This window comes from Hyaena hyaena, unplaced genomic scaffold (assembly GCF_003009895.1).
Source record: "Hyaena hyaena isolate Hyena2069 unplaced genomic scaffold, ASM300989v1 scaffold_325, whole genome shotgun sequence".
NCBI classification, from domain to species: domain Eukaryota; kingdom Metazoa; phylum Chordata; class Mammalia; order Carnivora; family Hyaenidae; genus Hyaena; species Hyaena hyaena.
The window spans coordinates 1,125,960-1,146,716 of NW_024080957.1; the positions used below are offsets into that span (position 1 = coordinate 1,125,960).

The 20,757-nt window shown below is 37.2% G+C and overlaps 1 protein-coding gene across 1 annotated transcript in view; it reads left to right on the plus strand.

The window, feature by feature from the left end:
• The window catches only part of DNAH7 (dynein axonemal heavy chain 7), a 252,298-nt gene that overhangs the window by 67,622 nt on the left and 163,919 nt on the right, over positions 1 to 20,757 (plus strand). Inside the window, exons 17-22 of the mRNA XM_039248955.1 lie at positions 1,587 to 1,733; positions 3,233 to 3,918; positions 6,314 to 6,500; positions 15,519 to 15,712; positions 17,140 to 17,338; positions 20,130 to 20,270. Of these exons, the coding sequence (XP_039104886.1) occupies positions 1,587 to 1,733; positions 3,233 to 3,918; positions 6,314 to 6,500; positions 15,519 to 15,712; positions 17,140 to 17,338; positions 20,130 to 20,270 (1,554 nt within the window). The remainder of the gene's footprint in view (positions 1 to 1,586; positions 1,734 to 3,232; positions 3,919 to 6,313; positions 6,501 to 15,518; positions 15,713 to 17,139; positions 17,339 to 20,129; positions 20,271 to 20,757) is intronic.

Consider the following 20,757-nt stretch of genomic DNA (forward strand, 5'->3'; position numbering starts at 1 on the left):
CACAGGACTAAGTACCTGATCGTTTATGTTATTATTGTCAGGTGCATCTTCCCAACAGATAGTCAGCTCTTTGACATCAGGGCTGTTTGATTTGTTTCTTCCCTCCATTTACACCCACGGGCTGGCGCGGTGCCTGACACACTAGAACAGTGTGAGCACTCCATAGCTTTTGTCTAAATAAATGATTTTGCATTTTCAGTTTCATTTTACAGATGAAGAAACTGAGGTTCCCAAAGTGAAGAGACTTGTGCCTGGCCAGCCAGGAGAGATGTCCTTTGATAGCAAGTCTAGCCTCTTTTGGTCACCTTACAGAAAATACAGTTAACTCGCAGGATGTGTTGTTTAGAGAATAATTCATAGACTTAACAAAAACCTTTATTTTAAACTATAGGGGCGCACAGGTGGTTCTGCTAGTTGAGTATTCGACTCTTGATTTTGGCTTAGGTCAGGATATGCTTGTTCCTGAGATTGAACCCTCCGTGGGGGATCCATGCCGAGTGTGGAGCCTGCCTCTCTCTTCTTCTCTCTTTGCTCTTGCTCTACTTGCACGTGCACATGCTTTGTCTCAAAGACAAAGCAAACAGAAACTTTTTTAAAAATCCTATAATCTAGATCTCTGTTGTATATTTAGGTCATTTCAGTATTTTTTAAACCTGTAGAAAACATTGTTAATAGTGTTAGACACTGAAGTTACACTATAATAGATTATTGGAAAACTGCTAGGTGTCCCAGAGTTATCTATACTTTGTTGTAAAGTTTACTATTCTACAAACTACCCATAATATTAATGAATTTCATTCTCTCATTTTCCTTCCCCAACTGAGCCAGAGCAATAAAATTGCCATGAACCAAAGACAGAGATCACCCTAGATAATCCACAAAATATAAAATCCATTTTTGAATAACCCAGATTTGACTTTTGAATATTTTGTTAAGAGCCAGTGATTTTTTAAAGAGCCATTTAATTTGGAGTGCCTTACCAATGACAAGTTTTGTGTAATGAGCTTTTCTCATTACAAAACACACCTAGGTTTGGGTTTTAAAATTTGAATTTATTTACCTTGCCCATAGGACAAGAAGAATAACCTTGAAATTTTTTTTTTTTGGATTGAAAGTTGAAAAACTTCTGTACTCAGAACACAATTAAAGAAAGTCTGTCTTTTACATTGTTTATAAAAATGCCGTGGATCTCTTTATAGCCCATAAAAAAGTGGAACTGTCTTTTAGTCCCATACTTGATGATTATAAGTTTAAAAATTCTTCTAAATCATTTGTTAGCATACATTCTTTTGCATACTAAAGCATAATACCATTGTTTAACACATTCTTATTTTATTGGTTATAATTTCTTACGTTGATAGTACCAGGGTACCTTTGTCTAATTTGTGAATTATAGGAATCTCAATCCATTATTTTTAAATCCCGACTCTTAAAAATTCTGCCAGTCCTCTTCCAGATCATTCCTTTCTTTATATTTTGTCAGTGATGTAATAATTCTGATAATCCTTACAAATATTTAAACTTTCTTGGGATGCTGACAGATTTTACCTTTAAAAGCTCATAACAATAAATATCATTTGTACTAGTTGCGGTGCGAACGGTTTGTGGAGGAATTGGAGAGTTATGCTAAACAGTCAGAAGAATTTCACTCCTTTGGAGATCTTCAGGATGTACAGCGATACCTGAAAAAGGCTCAAACACTGAATGGAAAGTTGGATTTAGCAGCAGACAAGGTAAATTTTTTAAATTTTTAAGAGGATGAGTTAGTTGAAAATAAAGAACATTGAGTCTGTACCGTGTATTCACCTTTTAAAAACACATTCAAGTAAAAGTTTAACTACCTATAGAGAATAATATAAATGGCACAAATATCACTATACTGTACACCTAAAACTAATATAATATGATAGGTTAACTATACTGGAATTAAAATTTAAAAAAACAAATGGCAAAAATAGATCTTATAGGCATGCTCCAAGGAGAAGCAGAATTGCTTTCTTTTGGTAGTTAGAATATTTCAGTGGCCTTCATCTTTTATCTGAGAAATAGAGTTCTATCTCCATCTGCTTATTTTTAATGTTGTGTCATGTAATCATTTATATCGTGTGCTAGCACCTGGTTACTACTTAAGTTTGCCCATCTTCACAGAAGCCAGTGTAGATTTGGTGGCTGTGTTTTTAAATGAGGCCCATTATCTTCTCCCATCAAGCCACATTGTTCCCAATATTGGTGTATCAGAAGTCAGCTTTCTTATCAGAAGAAGCTGGAGGGGGAAAAGCCATACCCTTTGCCAAATAATTGCATTTTTTAATAAAAGGGAATATGAAAACAGACCATATTGTGATGCTTTCCCATTTTTCTTACATTGAAAGAGTTTAGTATCAGTTCAGGGAATTAAACAGTTTATAATAGTCAGAAATATGTAAACACATGTTGAGAAAAGAGAAACTGTAGTTTTAAAATTCTATAGTCACTGAAATTTTGGGTAACCTGCATAATATATATCCTAACTCACACTTTTCGATTCTATTCATTTCTCCTCTAAACCACCCACATCCTCACATACTTCACTACTAAACAAAAAGGAAATTAATGCTTTCCTGGTCTCTTCTTATCCTGCACAGCTTCAAGTTGCAGCTCTGTTTACATCTTCTCTACATAAACACCTATTCACCACCATCCCTTGCCTCTGAGTGGTAGCATTTTCAGTATATACTATTCATTTATATTAAAGAGCTACTACCCTAAGACCTCTCTTCTCTTGCCATATGTTATTGCTGAATGGTTGCAACTTAACTCTATATATAGATGCCTTGTCTCCTGAGCTAGAATACTAACTCCTTGGAGTTGTTATTTTGCGATATAATAGCTTTTCCCTCTACTTTCCACAGTACCTGATACAATGTTGTATGTATTGAAAGTACTTAAGTACTTGTTAATAAATGATGCTGTATCCCCAAAATATCTGGAAGGGCAAAGACTTCTTTATGTATATTGTTACTATTTTAACATTTAACCAGTTAGTGTTCTCTGGAAAATGTAATAAAAAAGAAATAGAAAACAGAGATTACTGCTCAGTGTTTCTGAATTATGGCCTGATTTAAGTTTAACTTTGGGGTTTAGTGAGGGTTTTGGGGTATCTGATAAAAATAAAAACATCTGACAAAAATATTTTAAAAAATAATATTGAATATCATTCCCAGAATAATAAATCTAATACTTGTCATTCTAGATTGAGCAATTTAATGCTGAAGAAGAGGCATTTGGTTGGCTACCATCAATATATCCTCAACGCAAAAAAATCCAGGATGGTTTGAACCCTTATCTTCGTCTTTATGAAACTGCTGTTGAATTTAGCAACAAATACCGAGGATGGACTGAAGGACCGTATCATAAGGTGAATCCAGACCAAGTAGAAAGAGATGTTGGAAATTACTGGAGAGGACTGTATAAGCTGGAAAAAATCTTCCACGATTCTCCAAATGCCTTGGCAATGACAAAAAAAGTAAGAACAAAGGTGGAAGATTTCAAGAATCATATTCCTCTCATTCAAGTGATCTGTAATCCTGGTTTGCGCCCCAGGCACTGGGAGGCCATGTCTGGCATCGTTGGTTACCCGCTGCAGCCAGGAGATGACTCCACCGTCTTCTCTTTTTTAGACATGAATTTGGAACCATATTTAGATAGATTTGAAGGTATTAGTGAAGCAGCTAGCAAAGAATATTCTCTCGAAAAGGCCATGGACAAGATGACTAATGAGTGGGATGCAATGGAATTTGTCATTCTTCCTTATAGAGAAAGTGGGACATTTATTCTGTCATCAGTTGATGAAATTCAGATGTTGTTGGATGACCACATTATTAAAACACAAACTATGCGAGGATCTCCTTTCATTAAGCCTTATGAGAAACAAATAAGGTAAAGTAATATTTATGTGACAGTGCTAATGCTATGTTACCAGAAGTGTAACTTGTAGGTAATACACGGTTCTTTTTGAAATCGTTTCTGCACTTCATACTTAATAATATAAATAGTTGATTGTAAAGAATGATAACCTTTGCTTTTCAAGTAGTACTTATTACTTTGCTATGATCTAGACTCATAGCAAAGGTAGTGTACAATCAGCCTCCATCTAGATATTCATTTTCAATGCTTACAATATGATCTTATATGTTTGACTCAAAAAAAAATTCACATCTATGTACATAGTGTATAGAACATATAAACTATGAAACTGAAAGTAATATCATTTTCCAAATATACTAATTAGGTTAGTATAGATGATCCTTGAAAGTTTATTGTAATTTTCACTCTTGTACAAGAAGGATGGTGGGTAAGTGCAGAAGTATGAATATTATGACTCTAGTCTGGAGTTTCAGGTATCTGACGCAGATGATTAAATGAAATCCTTGTCTTGTCAATTTAAAAAAATTTTGTGATTTGAATTAAGCAGTTTATATTTTACCTTAGAAAAGGGAGTAAGTCCTGGGGTGCCTGGGTGGCTCAGTCAGTTGAGCGTCCAACTCTTGATTTTGGATCACATCATTATTTCACAGTTCACGGGTTTGAGCCCCACATCAGGCTCTGTGGGATTCTTTTTCTCCGTCTTTCTCTCTGCCCCTCCCCTGCTCACGTGCACATGCTCTCTCTCTCAAAATAAATAAACTTAAAAAAAAGTAAATCCAATTCGGACTACCATTTTCAGTGTGACTTTGTATGACAAAGGAAAGCTACCTGCTTAGTAGTATCCACCTCTGGTTATTGATGAGTCTCCTAAACTCCAGTTGGCCTGATGTTGGCCCAGTCACTTGGGTTACTCTGCCGCCTGCCTTGCTTGCTCCCAAGTGTTCATCAAGAGTAATTTTTAAAACTACTCTAAAAGTGGCATATCCAGATGCTATTTTTAAGGACGATACTTGTAATCATTAGCACATAGGAAAGTTTCCGTGTCCATCAGGGATTAGTTGGAGAAAGAGGGAAGACCAATAGAAGGTAGAGGCATTTATTTCTTCTTCTAAAAGGAGGTTAAACAAATTCATTGATAAATGTTGCAAGGAAGGTATTTTAGAAAAGCATTTGAAAATGCCCGGTGACATTTAGAAACTTCTGTTTATACGTCTTTAACAATCTAAAATTACAGATCACTAATTAAAAATGATGAGTAATATATTAATATACACATAAAGCTATCCCATCTCTAAGTTCTCTTGCTATTACCTGATGATGCTTCTTGATGGCTATGTTATCTCTTGTAGCATTGTGGTTGCAGCTCCCTGGGTTCAGATCTGGCTCTATTATTTATTGCTGAACTTAAACCTGGTACTTACTTCCATGTACCTTAGTCTCTCCATTGGTAAACAGATACTGTGCTGAACGCTATAGGATCATGAAGAGGTAGCAAATCCATACAGAGACCTTAGAATTGTGCTTAATTAAAACTATTAGTTTATGGTATAATCATGATATTTATTCTTGAGGAAATCTTGTCCTATTTTTTGCTCTCCATATTTAGAAATGAACTGATTACTATTGTAGATTAAAAATGCTTCCAGGGTGCCTGGGTGGCTCAGTCGGTTAAGTGTTCGACTTCGGCTCAGGTCATAATCTCATGGTTAGTGGGTTTGAGCCCTGCGTCGGGCTCTGTGCTGACAGCTAGCTGAGAGCCTGGAGCTTGCTTCAGATTCTGCGTCTCCCTCTCTCTGTGACCCTCCCCTGCTCACGCTGTCTCTCTCTCTCTCTGTGTCTCTCTCAGAAATAAATAAGACATTAAAAAAAATAATGCTTCCTACTCATGAATGACACACTATTATATTTTAGATTATGTATATTTTTCTTTAAAGCCCAGTTACATCTTATGAATTGAAATATTGTATTCTAGAAATAAAGCTTTTTTGGGCTCAGTTTTTTTTTTTACTAAAAAGAAAAGACTATTAAAGGAAATGAGTCATGGACGTAACTACCTTTCCTAAGAAGTTCAGAGTGCCCTTCACTGAGAACATCATTACTGTCCCCAAAATCTCATTTCTCAGTTTGTACCCTCTACCCATGGAATTAAATTGCAGAAAGGTTTATTGCTATGACATTTACAGATACCAGCCCATTTGTAGGTAGGTATTATCTGAACATAAAATTGATGCTATTATTGTAAGATTTTGTACAACAAATTTAGTGATTTTTCATTGAATGAAGGTAGATGAATGGAAATGGAAATAATAGCTCAGCACACAAGATTGGCAATCTTGGCATCGTTTTGAGTTTTGTCATATGAAACATTGCTTGATTTGCTGTTGAGCCACTGTGTTTTGCTTCTCAGAGAATGGGAGAGCAAGCTCCTGCTGCTTCAAGAAATTCTGGATGAATGGCTCAAAGTCCAAGCCACATGGCTGTATTTGGAGCCCATTTTCAGTTCTCCAGACATTATGTCTCAAATGCCCGAGGAAGGCAGACGGTTTACAGCTGTGGATAAAACATGGAGAGATCTAATGAAAACTGTCATACAAGTAGGTAAAAATCTCTGACACTGTAATTATTTGGTTGAAGTGACAAGATTTTTGTTTTCAAAACAATTTGAATAAGTCATTTTATCTTCCTCCACATATGTTCTCTTTTCAGATATTATTTTAGAATCTCAGGAGCAAGAAATATCAAAACCAACTAGGTATCTTCCGATAGTTTCTTGAGGTCCAAAGTAATTTAAATTATTTAATAACCTGTGGTTCTATTAGTGGTTCCTACAGGATGCTCGGCTAGGAAGACACTGTACACAGCACTCCATGTCCCCATCTATTCTTTGTCCCTTCATTATGGGCTACCCCATCCCTGAGATGCATTACGGCAGAAACATGCCAGTGTGGCACTCAATCTATGTTTCTCTTTAGGCATCTAAAAGAAGATGAGTTGCAAAGACAAATACAGAGACCAATAAATCCAAAACAAAATGCAATCAATCAGTCTAGGCACAAATACCACGGAGAACTTACAATTTTAGTTAAGGATGGAATTTGGTAAATACTAGTAACACTGAAAAAGATAGGATTTTTTTTGTTCAATTCAAAAGACATTTAGTGCCCGCAAAGCACAGTTTGCACGTTAGCAGGAAGGTTACACTATAACAGAAGAAATATTAGTTATTAAATTATATTCATTAAATGAATATAAGTTTCTCCATTGGTGTTTTTGATCAAATACAATACTAAGGTAGAGCAAGTATTATGTTAAAATTTTCCTACCCTAAAATACAAACACACATAATCTTAATACCTAAACTTTGACTGTGACTTAAACTGTGACTATAACCCTAAATACTAATAATACTGTGTCAACATCAACTATATGATTTGCTAGGAAAATATTCAGAAAGATTGACATTGATTGAATAAATTTACTTCATTTTATGTATTAATGCTTGAAACATGTCTCTGCATAAGCTAAACTTCTGTAAAGTTAAACACACTGGAAATCTATATTTAAAGGACCTCTGGTGAGTCACACTGTAATACGTTTAATCACCTCTAATCAATTTTGAAACTTTAGCCTTTCGTATATTGTTTCCCTACAACGGGGCAAAGCCCTTGTAATGTGTACATTTTCATTTGGAAAAGGATGAAGTAGAATTTTTGTTTGGCTGTTGCAAAAGCAAAAAGTAGATGTTTCTATTCTCCTAGTTAAGATAATCTTTAAAATAAAAAATTTTTTGTGTCTGATCAAAATATTCTTCAGAACCTCATATTGCTAAGGAAATTTTATAAATATTTAAGTGCCTAGAAAAGGGCGGCTATACCGGGACTAGTAACTTAAGGAGGCAGATTTTCAATTCTATCAAACTGCTGAATTAAAAACAAAGAAGTACACCTGAAACTAATAAAACACCATTTATTTTTTAAGGTAAAGCAGACAAAACAAGAAACCGTAACTTACTTTTATTGCCAAATAAGCAGTTTCCTTTGGGTGACACTTCCTTTAGATTTGCTGGAAGACCTGATTGTCTTCCTGAACTGGCTTTCCATTTTCTTTTTTGTCAATACTCTCCAAAGCTTCGAAAATAAACCTCAATCTGTATTCTCTCAGGAAGTTGAGTGAGTTGACCTGTGTAGTAGAGATGTCATTAGATTAAGTGTTTGATACAAAAAGCCACCACTTTCCATCTGAGGAATTGCTAATAAAGGTTCTTTTAGAACTGGGCAAGAGAAAAGGCTCCGAGGTTAAATCTACAATGTAAAGGATAATTTCAAGTTTTGATACCCGCTACCAAAGACCCCTTCTCAAGAGGAGTGAGACTTATTAACCTTTTAATCTAATTCCAGAATTTTTCAGTCACCATTAAGATAGCTTTGGCTATGGGCCACCTGGGTGACTCAGTCGGTTGAGCATCCAGCTTCAGCTCAGGTCATAATCCCACGGTTCATGAGTTCAAGCCCTGCATCAGGCTCTGAGGTGACAGGTTGGAGCCTGGAGCCTGCTTTGAACTAACTCTCTCTCTCTCTCTCTCTCTCTCTGCCCCTCCCCCACTCGTTCTCTCTCTCTCTCCCCCAAAAATAAATACACATTAAAAAAAATCTTTTTAAAAGATAGTTTTCCCTATAAAGACTTAGCTACATCCGTTTCAAATCCTCAGTCTCATGTTCTCTGCAAAGCTCTTCTTCTCTGCACAGGGTAGGTAAACCTGAGGTTCCAGTATCGGGGAGATGTGGGGACTGCCCTCCCACACTTCTCTCTTCCCTGCTCTTGTTGCCTGGTGCCAGGGCAAAGAGAATAAGGGATAAGAAGAGGGAGAGAAAGAAAGAGGACAAGAGTGATTCACTGATATAACTGATCCAGCCGAATTGGCTGTCCTCTTCATCAGTAGTCACAAGATGGACAACCTCCTGTGAGTGGTGTCCGGCCCTGTATCTATACACTTGGTCTTCACAACTGGTCTAGCTTCTTGATCAGTTGTGGACAGTTGAAGTCCACAGAGTGGCTCAGTGCGGACAGGTGAAGCCCCTGACACATCCGGGCTGCTAAGAGATTCTATGTGGAGCATCTCTTCCAGGGTCGTTCACCCTTTGTGAGATTTGGCCGCATCTTCAATCTGACCTCCTAGTGGTGGCTGTTACCGCATTTCTCTGTCTATCTCTGACCTGTGCTACAGCAGTATTTCTTAAGTCTTAATTTCATCTAGGGCTTGCAGGAAGAGGGGATCTATCTTCTCTACCCCTTGGTAACCTTGAGCACGTGCTCTTTACCCCTCCTCCTCCTGGCCATCCCACCAACTGTTTTCTCCCAGCGTCCTTTCGCTGCCTTAGTAGCTCTAGAGCAGGCGAGTGCGCCCAGTGATGGGGCAGAGTTCCAGTCGGTGAAGACGTTAGCTTCCTCTCATTTTGTAGACACATGAAAACATTTCTAGGGACTCTCTTGGCCCCTTTCCTAAGATTCGGGAAACATAGAAACCAGTTAATTGCCTAGCATTTGGAGGTGAAAGAAATAAGCAGATAACCCTTCTTCATGTATGTTGCACTCACTCCCAAACTTGACTTTTGACCCTCATGAGTGTCATTTGTATTCCATACAGGCAGAAGAATGCACTCTTGAACTTCTCCCCAAAACTTGCCTCCTGTAGTCTAACCCCATCTTAGTAGACGTAAATACCATTCCCCTGGTTGCTCCGATGAAAAACTTAGGAGTCTTTCTGTCTGTCTGTCTTTCTGTCTGTCTCTCTCTCTCTCTTTCTTCTATAGCAAATATAACCACTTGGCACCACACGTCTCACTTCTTTCTAGTGAGCTCGAAAGCTAAACATCTCTCAGATACCCTAGCATCTAGGTGTTTTTTTTTGCAGCGAATTAGACTTACACAACTATAAACCGTCATTTGGGGTTTTGGAAAGCGTAAGTGAAACAGCAGCCTTCTTCAGCTCTTTCTGCTGTCAGACAAGATCATGAACACACGATCTTGTTTTTGGTTTTGTTTTTGTTTCCTTTTCCAGAAGGACTTCATGTCTGGTCATTAGTTGTATAGGTCTTCGGCGGCAGTGATGATGGTGGCTCTCTGAGCCCCAGAATCACAGCCACTGCAGCGTGTCCCTGAATGCACTGTTACAGCGGTGGTTGTACCCTTTTGTCCTGACTGGGTCAGAAGTAGAAATGCTCCTGGATGGTCAGTTCCACTGTCTTAGGACAGTTCCAGTGTCTTAAGAGCCTCTCCTGAAATCCCAGCTTCGAGTGTGCTCCCCCAGACCTTCTGATGATTTTGTAATCACTTATTTCCCTATCTTAAATGTCTTTTTTGCTTAATGTACCCAAAAGGATTTTGCACCGAACTCTGAATAAATGTGTAAACACCTCAAAGGTGGAACTGTGATTGTTTGTATGACACAGTTGGGTTGTAGAATCACAAAAATCTAGTTACCCTTTGAAAATGGAACACTGGTGGTACCTGGCATACAGTACAGAAATCACTTAAATTGTGCTCTTGGTCTCCTGGAAAGAAGAGTCTTATTTTATAGGCAGTCCTTTGGTGGACCGAGTGGCTGCTGGAATAAGACAACGTGGCAGGCTCTGAGATAAAAGGGATATGAGATGGGCTGAATTCTTTCAAAAGCACTAGAGAATTAAGGAATGAAATGGCTTAATTCAGAGTTTAAAACTAGCTCAAGACATGGTCAGAGGACTAAGGAGCCTCCTGTGAGGCACTCAAAGAGCCTCTTATTTCTCCGAGCTACAACTTCAGTGTAGCCAAAAATGAGTGATAGCGTCTGATTCGGTGGGTTGCCAAATTGCAATGTAATTTAATTGAGAGCCTTGCTGGATCTGTTACGTGAAAGGTAGATTACTTACTGGGAAAGAGTATGACGGTGAGAACTGGAAATGGGGACATCTGGCTCGATGTGATGGACTCTGGGTCCCTGACCTTCCTACTGCTGAGCCTCCCTTGCCAGAAGCCTTGGTAGAAACCTGAAAAACATTCAAGGCAGCTTATCCCGAGCTCTACTCTGTGATTCCACGTTTTATCACTTAGTGCTTAAAAAGCTTTCATGAGTATCTTAGAAGTTTTCTGTTGTCCAGGAATTGCTGATTAGGAATTTTATACTTTTGGAAGTTTATTGAACTGGCCAGAGCTTAATTCCATTAAGTATCTGGAATGGTACTTTCTGTGAAGCTTCCTGGCAGCAGTAATTAGAATGCTTTCTCTCTATACCCCAATTCAAGTTTCAGGCCCCTGATCCTCACAGGTTTAAAAATGCAAGTCAACCAGTAGATTATCATTTGAGCTACGGAGAGTAGTGATACTTGTGATGCAAAAGAAAACAATAAAATTTGTAAAATTGTTCCTTTAACCAAAAAAATATGATGGTTAATATTCCCTTTCTTCCCCCGGGAGAGATAAAGTAAATGAAGTGTCAGAGGAGTCACATTAAGTGTCAAATTCTAGTAGTTTCTTATTAGAACATCCTATTGTTATGTCCTGAGAACACAGCTGATAAGCTCCATCCTGATGCAACATGGAAGGTTATACTTTCCTTGAATTCCTCTGTAGTCTACAGACGAAACTAATCCTGCGTTCGCTCATGCCTTCAACAAATGCGGATGGAATGCCAACTGTGGACCAAGATTTTATGGCAGTCCTTAAAGGGACTTAGAGCCAGTTTTACTTTACAATGATAAATAGCTTACCTGAAGGATGGCAAATTATAAACTTCTTTTTAACTCCATAAAACTGATGGGGTGGAGTAACTGCCTCGTGCTTCCATCCCCCCACCCCTCCCCACCCCCAGTAATGTCTGTCTCTTCGACAGACAGCTATGGAAGAGAAAATGGAAAGGGTTGTTTCAAGTCTAGGTGCCTCCTATAGTTAGACCATTTTAGGTGCTTCAAATATTTTCTCTAATTTGGTCCTCATGACAATTTTGGAAGAGGGCTCTTGTTCTCATTTTAAAGATAAAATAGAGACTCAGGTTTAAGTAAATGACCCAAGGTCAGACTTGTAATAAGGAGCTTTGGGGTTTAGGAACCAGGTCTGTGCTTTCCTTTATCCGCTTCAGTCTTTATTAAGTTCGTCTTCTCACAGGAATAAAGAGAAGGTACTTTAGTTTCCAGTCATGAGATGATTAGTTTTACTATTTTTTTTGCCTTTGTTCACTTAGAGCTAGTCTGTTTGGTTCAGCCATTGATCTAATTTGGCTAACTAGGTTTAACCTCAGGAATTCAATAAAAATTTTTTACTTGAATTTTAAGTGTTTCTAGAAGTATTTCTTTTGTAATTATTATATTTAGGGAAAGAAGTATGAACTGTTGTTTTAAATAGCTGAATTTTTCAGGGCACCTGCGTGGCTTGGTTGGTTGGGCATCAGACTTCGTCTCAGGTCAGGTCATGATCTCACGGTTCGTGGGTTTAAGTCCTATGTTGGGCTCTGCACTGATGGCCCAGAGCCTAGAGCTTGCTTCGGATTCTGTGTCTCCCTCTCTCTCTGTTCCTCCCCTACCTGTACTCTGTCTCTCAGAAATAAATAAACATAAAAAATTTTAAAAAAAAATAGCTGAATTTTTCTTTAGCTTTTAAACCTTAGATGCAAAGTAGCAATATTGTAATAGATTCTTTGAGAATAAACAAATATTGTTAATATGTGAAAGGGGTTTTTCACATTTATTAACAACTAGCAACTATTCAGCTTTTTTTTTTTTTTTCCCCCAACAAGGAAAAGCATACTTCACCAGAAGGTGGCACTCTGAGAACACCATTTTGGATTTTGGATTTAGGCGTTCAAGAGTGCTCCTTTATCCTTTCTTTATGGAATGAATTGCACATTTAAATGATGATCTGAATCTTTATTATGCTTCTTTCTACATGTGGTTAAAAAATGTTTATTTAAACATAAAACTGTTAATAAATAAAATGTCTTTTAAATATTATCTCTTTAAAGATAAGTTAATATAGGGGCACCTGGGTGGCTAAGTCAGTTAAGCATCCAACTTCAGCTCAGGTCATGTTCTCCCAGCTCGTATGTTTGAGCCCCTGCACTGGATCCTCTCCCCTCTCTCTGCCCCTCCTCCACTTGTTCTCTCTCTCTCTCTCTCTCTCTCAAAATAAATAAACCTAAAAAAATTTAAAGATAAGTTAATATATGGATATGTTACATATTTCATATGAAACTGTTTTACTGAGAAAACAGATATTAATGATAATTATATTATTCTTTGAGTAAATTGTGGTTTCCAAGTTATGTTGTTAAAATTCAGAACAAAGCAGAGGTGCCTGGATGGCTCAGTTGGTTAAGAGTTCGACTTCAGCTCAGGTCATGATCTCTCACGGTTCATGAGTTCAAGTCCCGTCAGCCCCACGTCAGGCTCTGTGCTGACAGCCTGGAGCCTGCTTTGGATTCTGTGTCTCCCTTTCTCTCTGCCCCTCTTATGCTCTGTCTGTCCCTCCCTCTCAAAAATGAATAAACATTTTTTAAAAGTTTTAAAAAACAAAAAAGTCTGTCTTTCCTTTTCGACTGAATTCAAAGTATATTAACAAAACATTTTAGAGGATCCTGCAGAAGAATAAAATTTCTGTATAGAATAGTTTACAGCTGGCATTTTTGGTTGATCTCTTAGTTAAGGCTGAGTACTACAAATTAGCTAAATTAGTTATTCTTGAAATTCCATGTTTAATCTTTTAACATTTTCTTAATTTAATATGTATACATTTTCTAAAATGTCCTGTTACTTGTGTTAATAAATGTACTAGTGTGTTCTCACAAGGTTTATCATTTGCTCTGGTGATTAAAATCTTGAATGTGTTTTGGGCGCCTGGGTGGCTTAGTCGGTTAAGCGTCCGACTTTCGCTTAGGTCATGATCTCGCGGTTCGTGGGTGCGAGCCCCGCGTCGGGCTCTGTGCTGACCAGAGCCTGGAGCCTGTTTCAGTCTGTGACTCCCTCTCTCTCTGACCCTCCCCTGTTCACGCTGTCTCTCTCTCTCTCTCTCTCTCTCCTAGAAATAAATTAAAAAAAATAAAATAAAATCTTGAATGTGTTTTAGTTATCTCTGTCTTTAAAAAATGTTTTTAATTTTTTTTTTTTTTTTTTTGAGAGACAGAGACAGAGCACAGGCAGAGGAGAGCCAGAGAGGGAGACACAGAATCCAATGCAGGCTCCAGGCACTGACCTGTCAGCACAGACCCCAACACAGAGCTTGAACTCAGGAACCCGAGATCATGACCTGAGCTGAAGTCGGACGCTTAACTGACTGAACCACCCAGACGTCCCTAGCACCTCTTTCTAACACATTGATGCTTATTTAGTAAAGAACTTTCCTTCTGTCATCGATGCCAATGGTGAACACCGACTTTGGAATTAAAAGGCCAGCACTAGACCTGGATGACATCAATCAGGTGTTAAGGAAAAAGAAGGAAAAATAATTTTATTTCAACTATATCTAGATCATATTTCAATAATGTATTTCTAAAGGTTTTCATAAACCTGGTAGTTATTCATATGGCTATTTTGAGAAATCAATAAACTATTTTTCAAAAATATCTGTTCTTAAGATCAGCTTTCAGTTATAATTCTGACCTTGCATCCAGAGCATAAAAGAAAGCTCTTTTAAATACTTGACTGTGAGGGGCGCCTGGGTGGCTTAGTCGGTTAAGCGTCCCGACTTCAGCTCAGGTCATGATCTCACAGTTTGTGGGTTCGAACCCCACATCGGGCTCTGTGCTGACAGCTAGCTCAGAGCCTGGAGCCTGCTTCGGATTCTGTATCTCTCTCTCTCTCTCTGATCCTCCCCTTCTCATGCTGTCTCTCTCTCTCTCTCTCTCAGAAATTAAAAAAAAAAAACAAACATTAAAACAATTTAAATACTTGACAGTGATTAAATGGCTTTAAACCAAACAGCTCACAGTTGCACTTTTGAGTTATACTCAAAAGCCCATGTCTTAAAGGTAGCACAGTTTTATCTTCTAGAGCGTTCAGGAAGAGTATCCCTGAAACAAGCAATGTTATCATATAGTTCCTACTACAGTTTTTGCAATGTAAGATTTTTATTGAAAACTCCTTTCTTCCCCCTCAAACGCTTACATTTTTATCTACAGTTATAAAACAGGGATTGTGCTATTTTATTATTGATAACAATAATATTTGAAGTAATAATGGTGGTTTATCATTTTAGAATACTTTTCCTCAATGAATAAAAGACAAATATTTCTTATACTAGTTTCCTCCATCCTTTCTGTGAGATCCCTGTTTTTGTCCCAACCCAGTGCATGAGTGCTCACCCCTCATCCCTCTCTTCCTCCCCCCACGCCTCACGCTCATTTTCTGCCTCTCATACTTTCCAACTTAGAATGAGACGCTGTGTGCAACATCACTAAGGATCATGTCAACATGACTCTTACTAATTAAGGAGGCTAGTTAGACCTAGAGTATGTGAGGCTACTTTTTAAAAATATTCACTTAAAATTTTGGCTGATCTTTGACTAAAAACATGCAATCTCAAATATAATATGAATACAAATAAAGCTAGTATCTAGTATTTTTGAGTTGTGTGTTTTTTATTTTTAGGATAAGCATGTTCTACAAGTTGTAACTATCGAGAGAATGCTGGAAAGGTTGAAAAAATCAAATGAACTCTTGGAACTCATTCTTAAGGGACTTAATGAATATTTGGAAAAGAAACGTCTCTTCTTCCCCAGATTCTTTTTCTTGTCTAATGATGAACTTCTTGAGATACTGTCTGAGACTAAAGATCCCACTAGGTAAGTACCTTACAAACATAGCACTTAGCTAAATTTATCTGCTTAAATTTACTTTTTAAAATAAGGCAGGATATAAATATATATAATTATGTTCAGGAACATTCTCAATATTCAGAATAACCATTGCAATTATTTAAAAACATAAGTAATGTCGCTGAAGGTTATTTTTCCTTCCACATTTTCCAAATGTGATCAGTCTTGGGGAGGATTTCATATTTTGTCGATTTTCTTCTACAGATTTTTCAGAACACCTCGCTCTCCGTGGCCTGCAATGGTGTCCCACCATGGAGGTGGTATCCCATTATTCACCCTTCCATTTCTGCTATAAGAGGGGCAGCCTCCTACATCAGTGTACTGCCATCTTGCAGAATTTGCTCCTTACCTAAATATCTTTGACTTCTTTTACCTCTTCTAGGTTTTTGTGGAGATATGCTCAAAGGTCTGCCCCTCAGGAAAACTTTCCCTGACCACTGCATTTAAAATGGCATCCCTTCCACCACTGCCTAGCCAGTGGATTATCTTCACTACTCTTATTTCCTTCGGCTTCTTTTTCATCATCTGGAATATGCCATAATGTACTTATTTGTTTACTGTCTGATTTCCCCTAGCAGAATATAAGCTCCATGGTGGCAGAGAATTTGGACTTCTTTTCTTCCCCAATGCTGATTCCCAATTCCTTAGAAGAGTGTGTATGTCTAGTAGACAGCAGACAGTGAATGGATAGTTATTAAATTTGTTAGTTTCATGCCTTGTGCCTTTGAAGTAGGAGACAAGTAATTCAGACAAAAAGATCAATTTAGGCTCAGATTTCCATCTGAATTTTTATATTCTGCTTTATTGCCTATTGGAAGATGAATTTAATTGGCTATTAATAATAAGCCTAAAATAGAGGGGATTAGTCACTTCCATCTAGGTTACAATGACCACAACTGGAAACCTTTGATGCTGTCGATTTAGTAAACTGTAATGTACTCAAAGTGCTAAACCTAGTTAGTAATTTGCGGGCAGTCTCTGAAGATCCCAGTTGAAAAAGCTAGTTTTGTGCATTTGAAGAGTCTTCCAATTAGTGTATTATCTGTTAGTCAGGATTGGTTTGCTCCTTATGTTGCTTTTAACATCTTTCAGTTCATTGTGTTGGAAACAAAGCCTCACGGGGGTCTCCTCTGTAGCTCTTATTATAATTGTAGTTTTACAGGTCTTTTTGTAATTATTCAATTAATGATGGCCTCCTACCAGACTGTATAATCCATACAGGCAGGGATTGTGTCTTTTTCCCTCAGCCTTTTATGTCCAACAGCATCTGGCAGGGACCCGACGCATGATGCACGTTTATAAATTGTGAATGAAGATTGGTACACAAAGATCACTGATCGTTTAGGAGCTGCTTTAATTTGATTAATTCTCTTGAACATTTTCTCCCCTGACAGGGTGCAACCTCACTTGAAGAAATGTTTTGAAGGAATTGCAAAGGTGGAGTTTACAGAGACTTTAGATATTACTCACATGAAGAGTAGCGAAGGAGAGGTTGTGGAACTCACAGAGACCATTTCAACAGCCAAAGCCAGAGGTCAAGTGGAGAAGTGGTTGGTTGAATTAGAGAGAGTTATGATTAAATCCATCCACAAGGTACTCAGCTGTATTATTATTTCTAGTAAAGATATAGAATATTAATGTATCGTAGGGGTGCCTGGCTGATTCAGTCAGCAGAGCATGCGACTCGTGACCTTAGGGTCATGAGTTTGAGCCCCACATTGGGGATAGAGATTACATTTTTAAAATATCTGGTTAATAAATGCACTGTTTTTTAGACAGAAATTGAGTCTTGAATTACCAGTTAAATTGTAATAGGTAGCTTGAAGACAAAGATACAGTCTATGAAATTAATTTCATGGGGACTCACTTGAAAACTGAGACAAAATGCCATCCATACTACAGAAAACTTGGGTTTCTTGGATTTTAGTCACAAATCCTATTTCTTACAGCTAGAAGCTAGTTCTTTCATCATTAATTAAATACACTTGGGTCTACGGAGTCTGTCTTTGGTCTTGCCTTGCATGGATTTCTCTAAAGTTTTACATGCTTCTCCTTGATATATAAATTTCTGCTGTGAGCCTTTTTGTCCTGTGTACCTACAAAATAAGTACCAAAATGTTAGAAAATCACAAATACATCCTATAATTAATGATAACTTTATGTTTTCCACATCTCCTAAAACATCAACTTAGTCATTTGTAATTATTTTATTAGTAGAAAATTTCAAGTCAGGGAAACAAATACAGATTTAATTGAGCACTTGAATTCATCTTTTACTGTCTATGGACTTAGCATTCAAGTTCCTCATAAGAATAAAAATCATGATTGAAATGGAGATCAGGAGAGCAGGAATGAGAAGGAATATGGCATCACGTTTTAAATTAACAACAGTTAATTGATGAATTTTTCAGATTTCTCACATATTGTTGAAAAAAATTCATTGGAATCTAAGTGTTTAATGTACATAATGTGCCATAGTGTTGCTCCCTCTTCTTAAGTATAGCTTTAATATCTGCCTGCATAAGAGTTTTTCAGTAGATATAAAGTCACTTGGAGTTTTTCTTTTCTCCCTACTGTGGATTAATTAAAGCGAATGTCCTTATGGATATAGCTGGTTTCTTTGATTGAATTATTTCTTATGATAACTTCTCATGTGTAGGACCACTAAGTCAAAGAGATGAGGTTTCATAGGCCTTGGTGTATGTTGACAAATAAGGTTTGTTTTATTTATGCAGCTGCAAGCAATGGAAATGAATTTACTGTGACCACTATTAACCAGCCTTGGTTATTTGGTTTGGTAATTGATGTATAAAATGATAACTCATTGCTTTAGATCTATCCACTACAATTACAACTATTTTTTTTAGTTTTGTTTGTCAGAGTGCTTACAGAAGGGATTTTGGTTTTCATTTCAGGGCATTTAGATGAGGTGGTGAGGAAAATATCCCCAGATGTTCTTGTGTAACTTTGTGTTACTGCAATGTGCAATCAAATACCATACAAAGTAATACAAATAGAGATCTGTGTTACTGTGTTTTACTGTATGTATTTGCATGCTTGAAAGACCATTGCATGCTTAAATTAAGTAAATTTTAGGTCATTTATAAACAATAAAAAAGTCATGTTCTTGGCACTTGTGCCCTTTATCTTACTAGATTATCATGTGTATGTTACTTCCAGAATGTACATGTACTTATATATGTGTACATATGTCTGACACACATAGATATATTTTACATACAATATTGTAGAACTTTTCATAATTCTATTTCTCATCATCCACCTATGTAGAAATTGTGATTTAGATTTTGAAGTCTTCCTCTTGTTCTTTGCACACTGTACTTCTAGAGCACATATTTAGTCCATTTTTGACATTTATGTACTGTACCTTCTAGTTTCTATGTTTCTCCCATCTCTCAGTTGCTCATTTTCCTGCCCTTTCTGTGGCTCCTTCTGGCCTTAGAAATTTTCTTTGCTATCAGTAGCCAACACTGCCTTTCATCTCTGTTCAGCTCCATAAATACCCTAGCTAGACTAGAAATCCAGAAAGGTTCATACATCCTTCTATGTTTCTCAGGAAAATCTAATTTTGACGGTCTTTGCTGAAATCAAACATTAAGGTGGGTATCACCTCATAGACAATGTGACTATTTTGGGTTGATAGAAGAGATTAGAATGTTTCTCACTGATGGCTGGTACAAAAAGTGGATATGTCAATCCACTTAAAACACGTGTAGGAGAAGTACATGAATTAGGCTTAAATCATGTTGCAAAGAACATAAATAAGACTTTCTGGCTTTTCTGATTCCTAACCCTCCATAAATCAATATACCACCATGCTTGTCATCGTTGCCTTGGGCATCTAACTATAGATAGAAAGGAAGTTAGATCTGGAAACACAGGAGGAACATTAGAGGAGTTGTGTGGTTTGCCTGAGAGGGCCTGTACACATTCATGTGCCCCAGGGTGAGTGGGGAGCTGATTAAGTTCAAAGAAAATTATTGTCTATGGATTTGACACATCTCATTTTGGAATTACTTAAATTTGAATTTTGCAATAAAATTGCTTGGGCTTGTTCAATCCAGATATATCTCAGATATCTTTGGCCACGACTGGTCACATGAATATTTGATATAATGTGGGTTCACACAAGCTGAATGTCTCAGCAAAATAAAGTGCTGTGTAATATATGCTTTTGCTCACAGGTATATGAAGAAACTTGAATTTAAATAGTCTAATTGCATGCTTTGAGTCTTCATAATTGGCTAAGATGTTGTAAAAAGTTAAATAGTATGAGTTAATCTGTTTAGGACATCATCTCCTCTTTGTAAAGCTTGTTTAAATAAATCGTGAAACTATCTTTAGCATTTTTTTCCCCTATTAGGTAATTAAAGATGCAATTTCTGCCTATACAAAAAATATGCGAATTAACTGGGTGAGGGAGTGGCCTGGCCAGACAGTGCTTTGTGTATCTCAAACCTTTTGGACAACAGAAGTACAAACAGCTATTGCAAAGGGACAAGAGGTAAGCTTCATTGCCGCTCCGCCTCAGCATTTTTTAAACAGCATTTTTTTAACAGCAGTTTTTCAGCATTTTTAAGACAGGTACTATTGCTGGAATATTTTAATTATGAAAAACAAAATAAAGACAATCCTCCCAAAAAGCCAAGGGTACTTTGACCTCAATCTTGTTATTAGATACATTTTATACCTTTAAAAATAGAATTGTAACAGAACTAAGCTTCCGAAACTCAGAAAGATTACGAGGAAAATAACAGAATTCTCTTTTATATCTTGAGTATGACTACCCTGTGAAGACAAGGTATCGGTTAGCTTATTTACTATTTTCATTTTTATTATTAATGTATTGATTTTGTATAATGATTACTAATTTTTTAAAGTTTATTTATTTTGAGAGAGAGAGTGGAAAAGAGAGGGTCAGAGAGAGAGTGAGAGGGAATCTGAGCTGACAGCTCAAAGCCTGAAGCAGGGCTCAATCTCACAAACTGTGA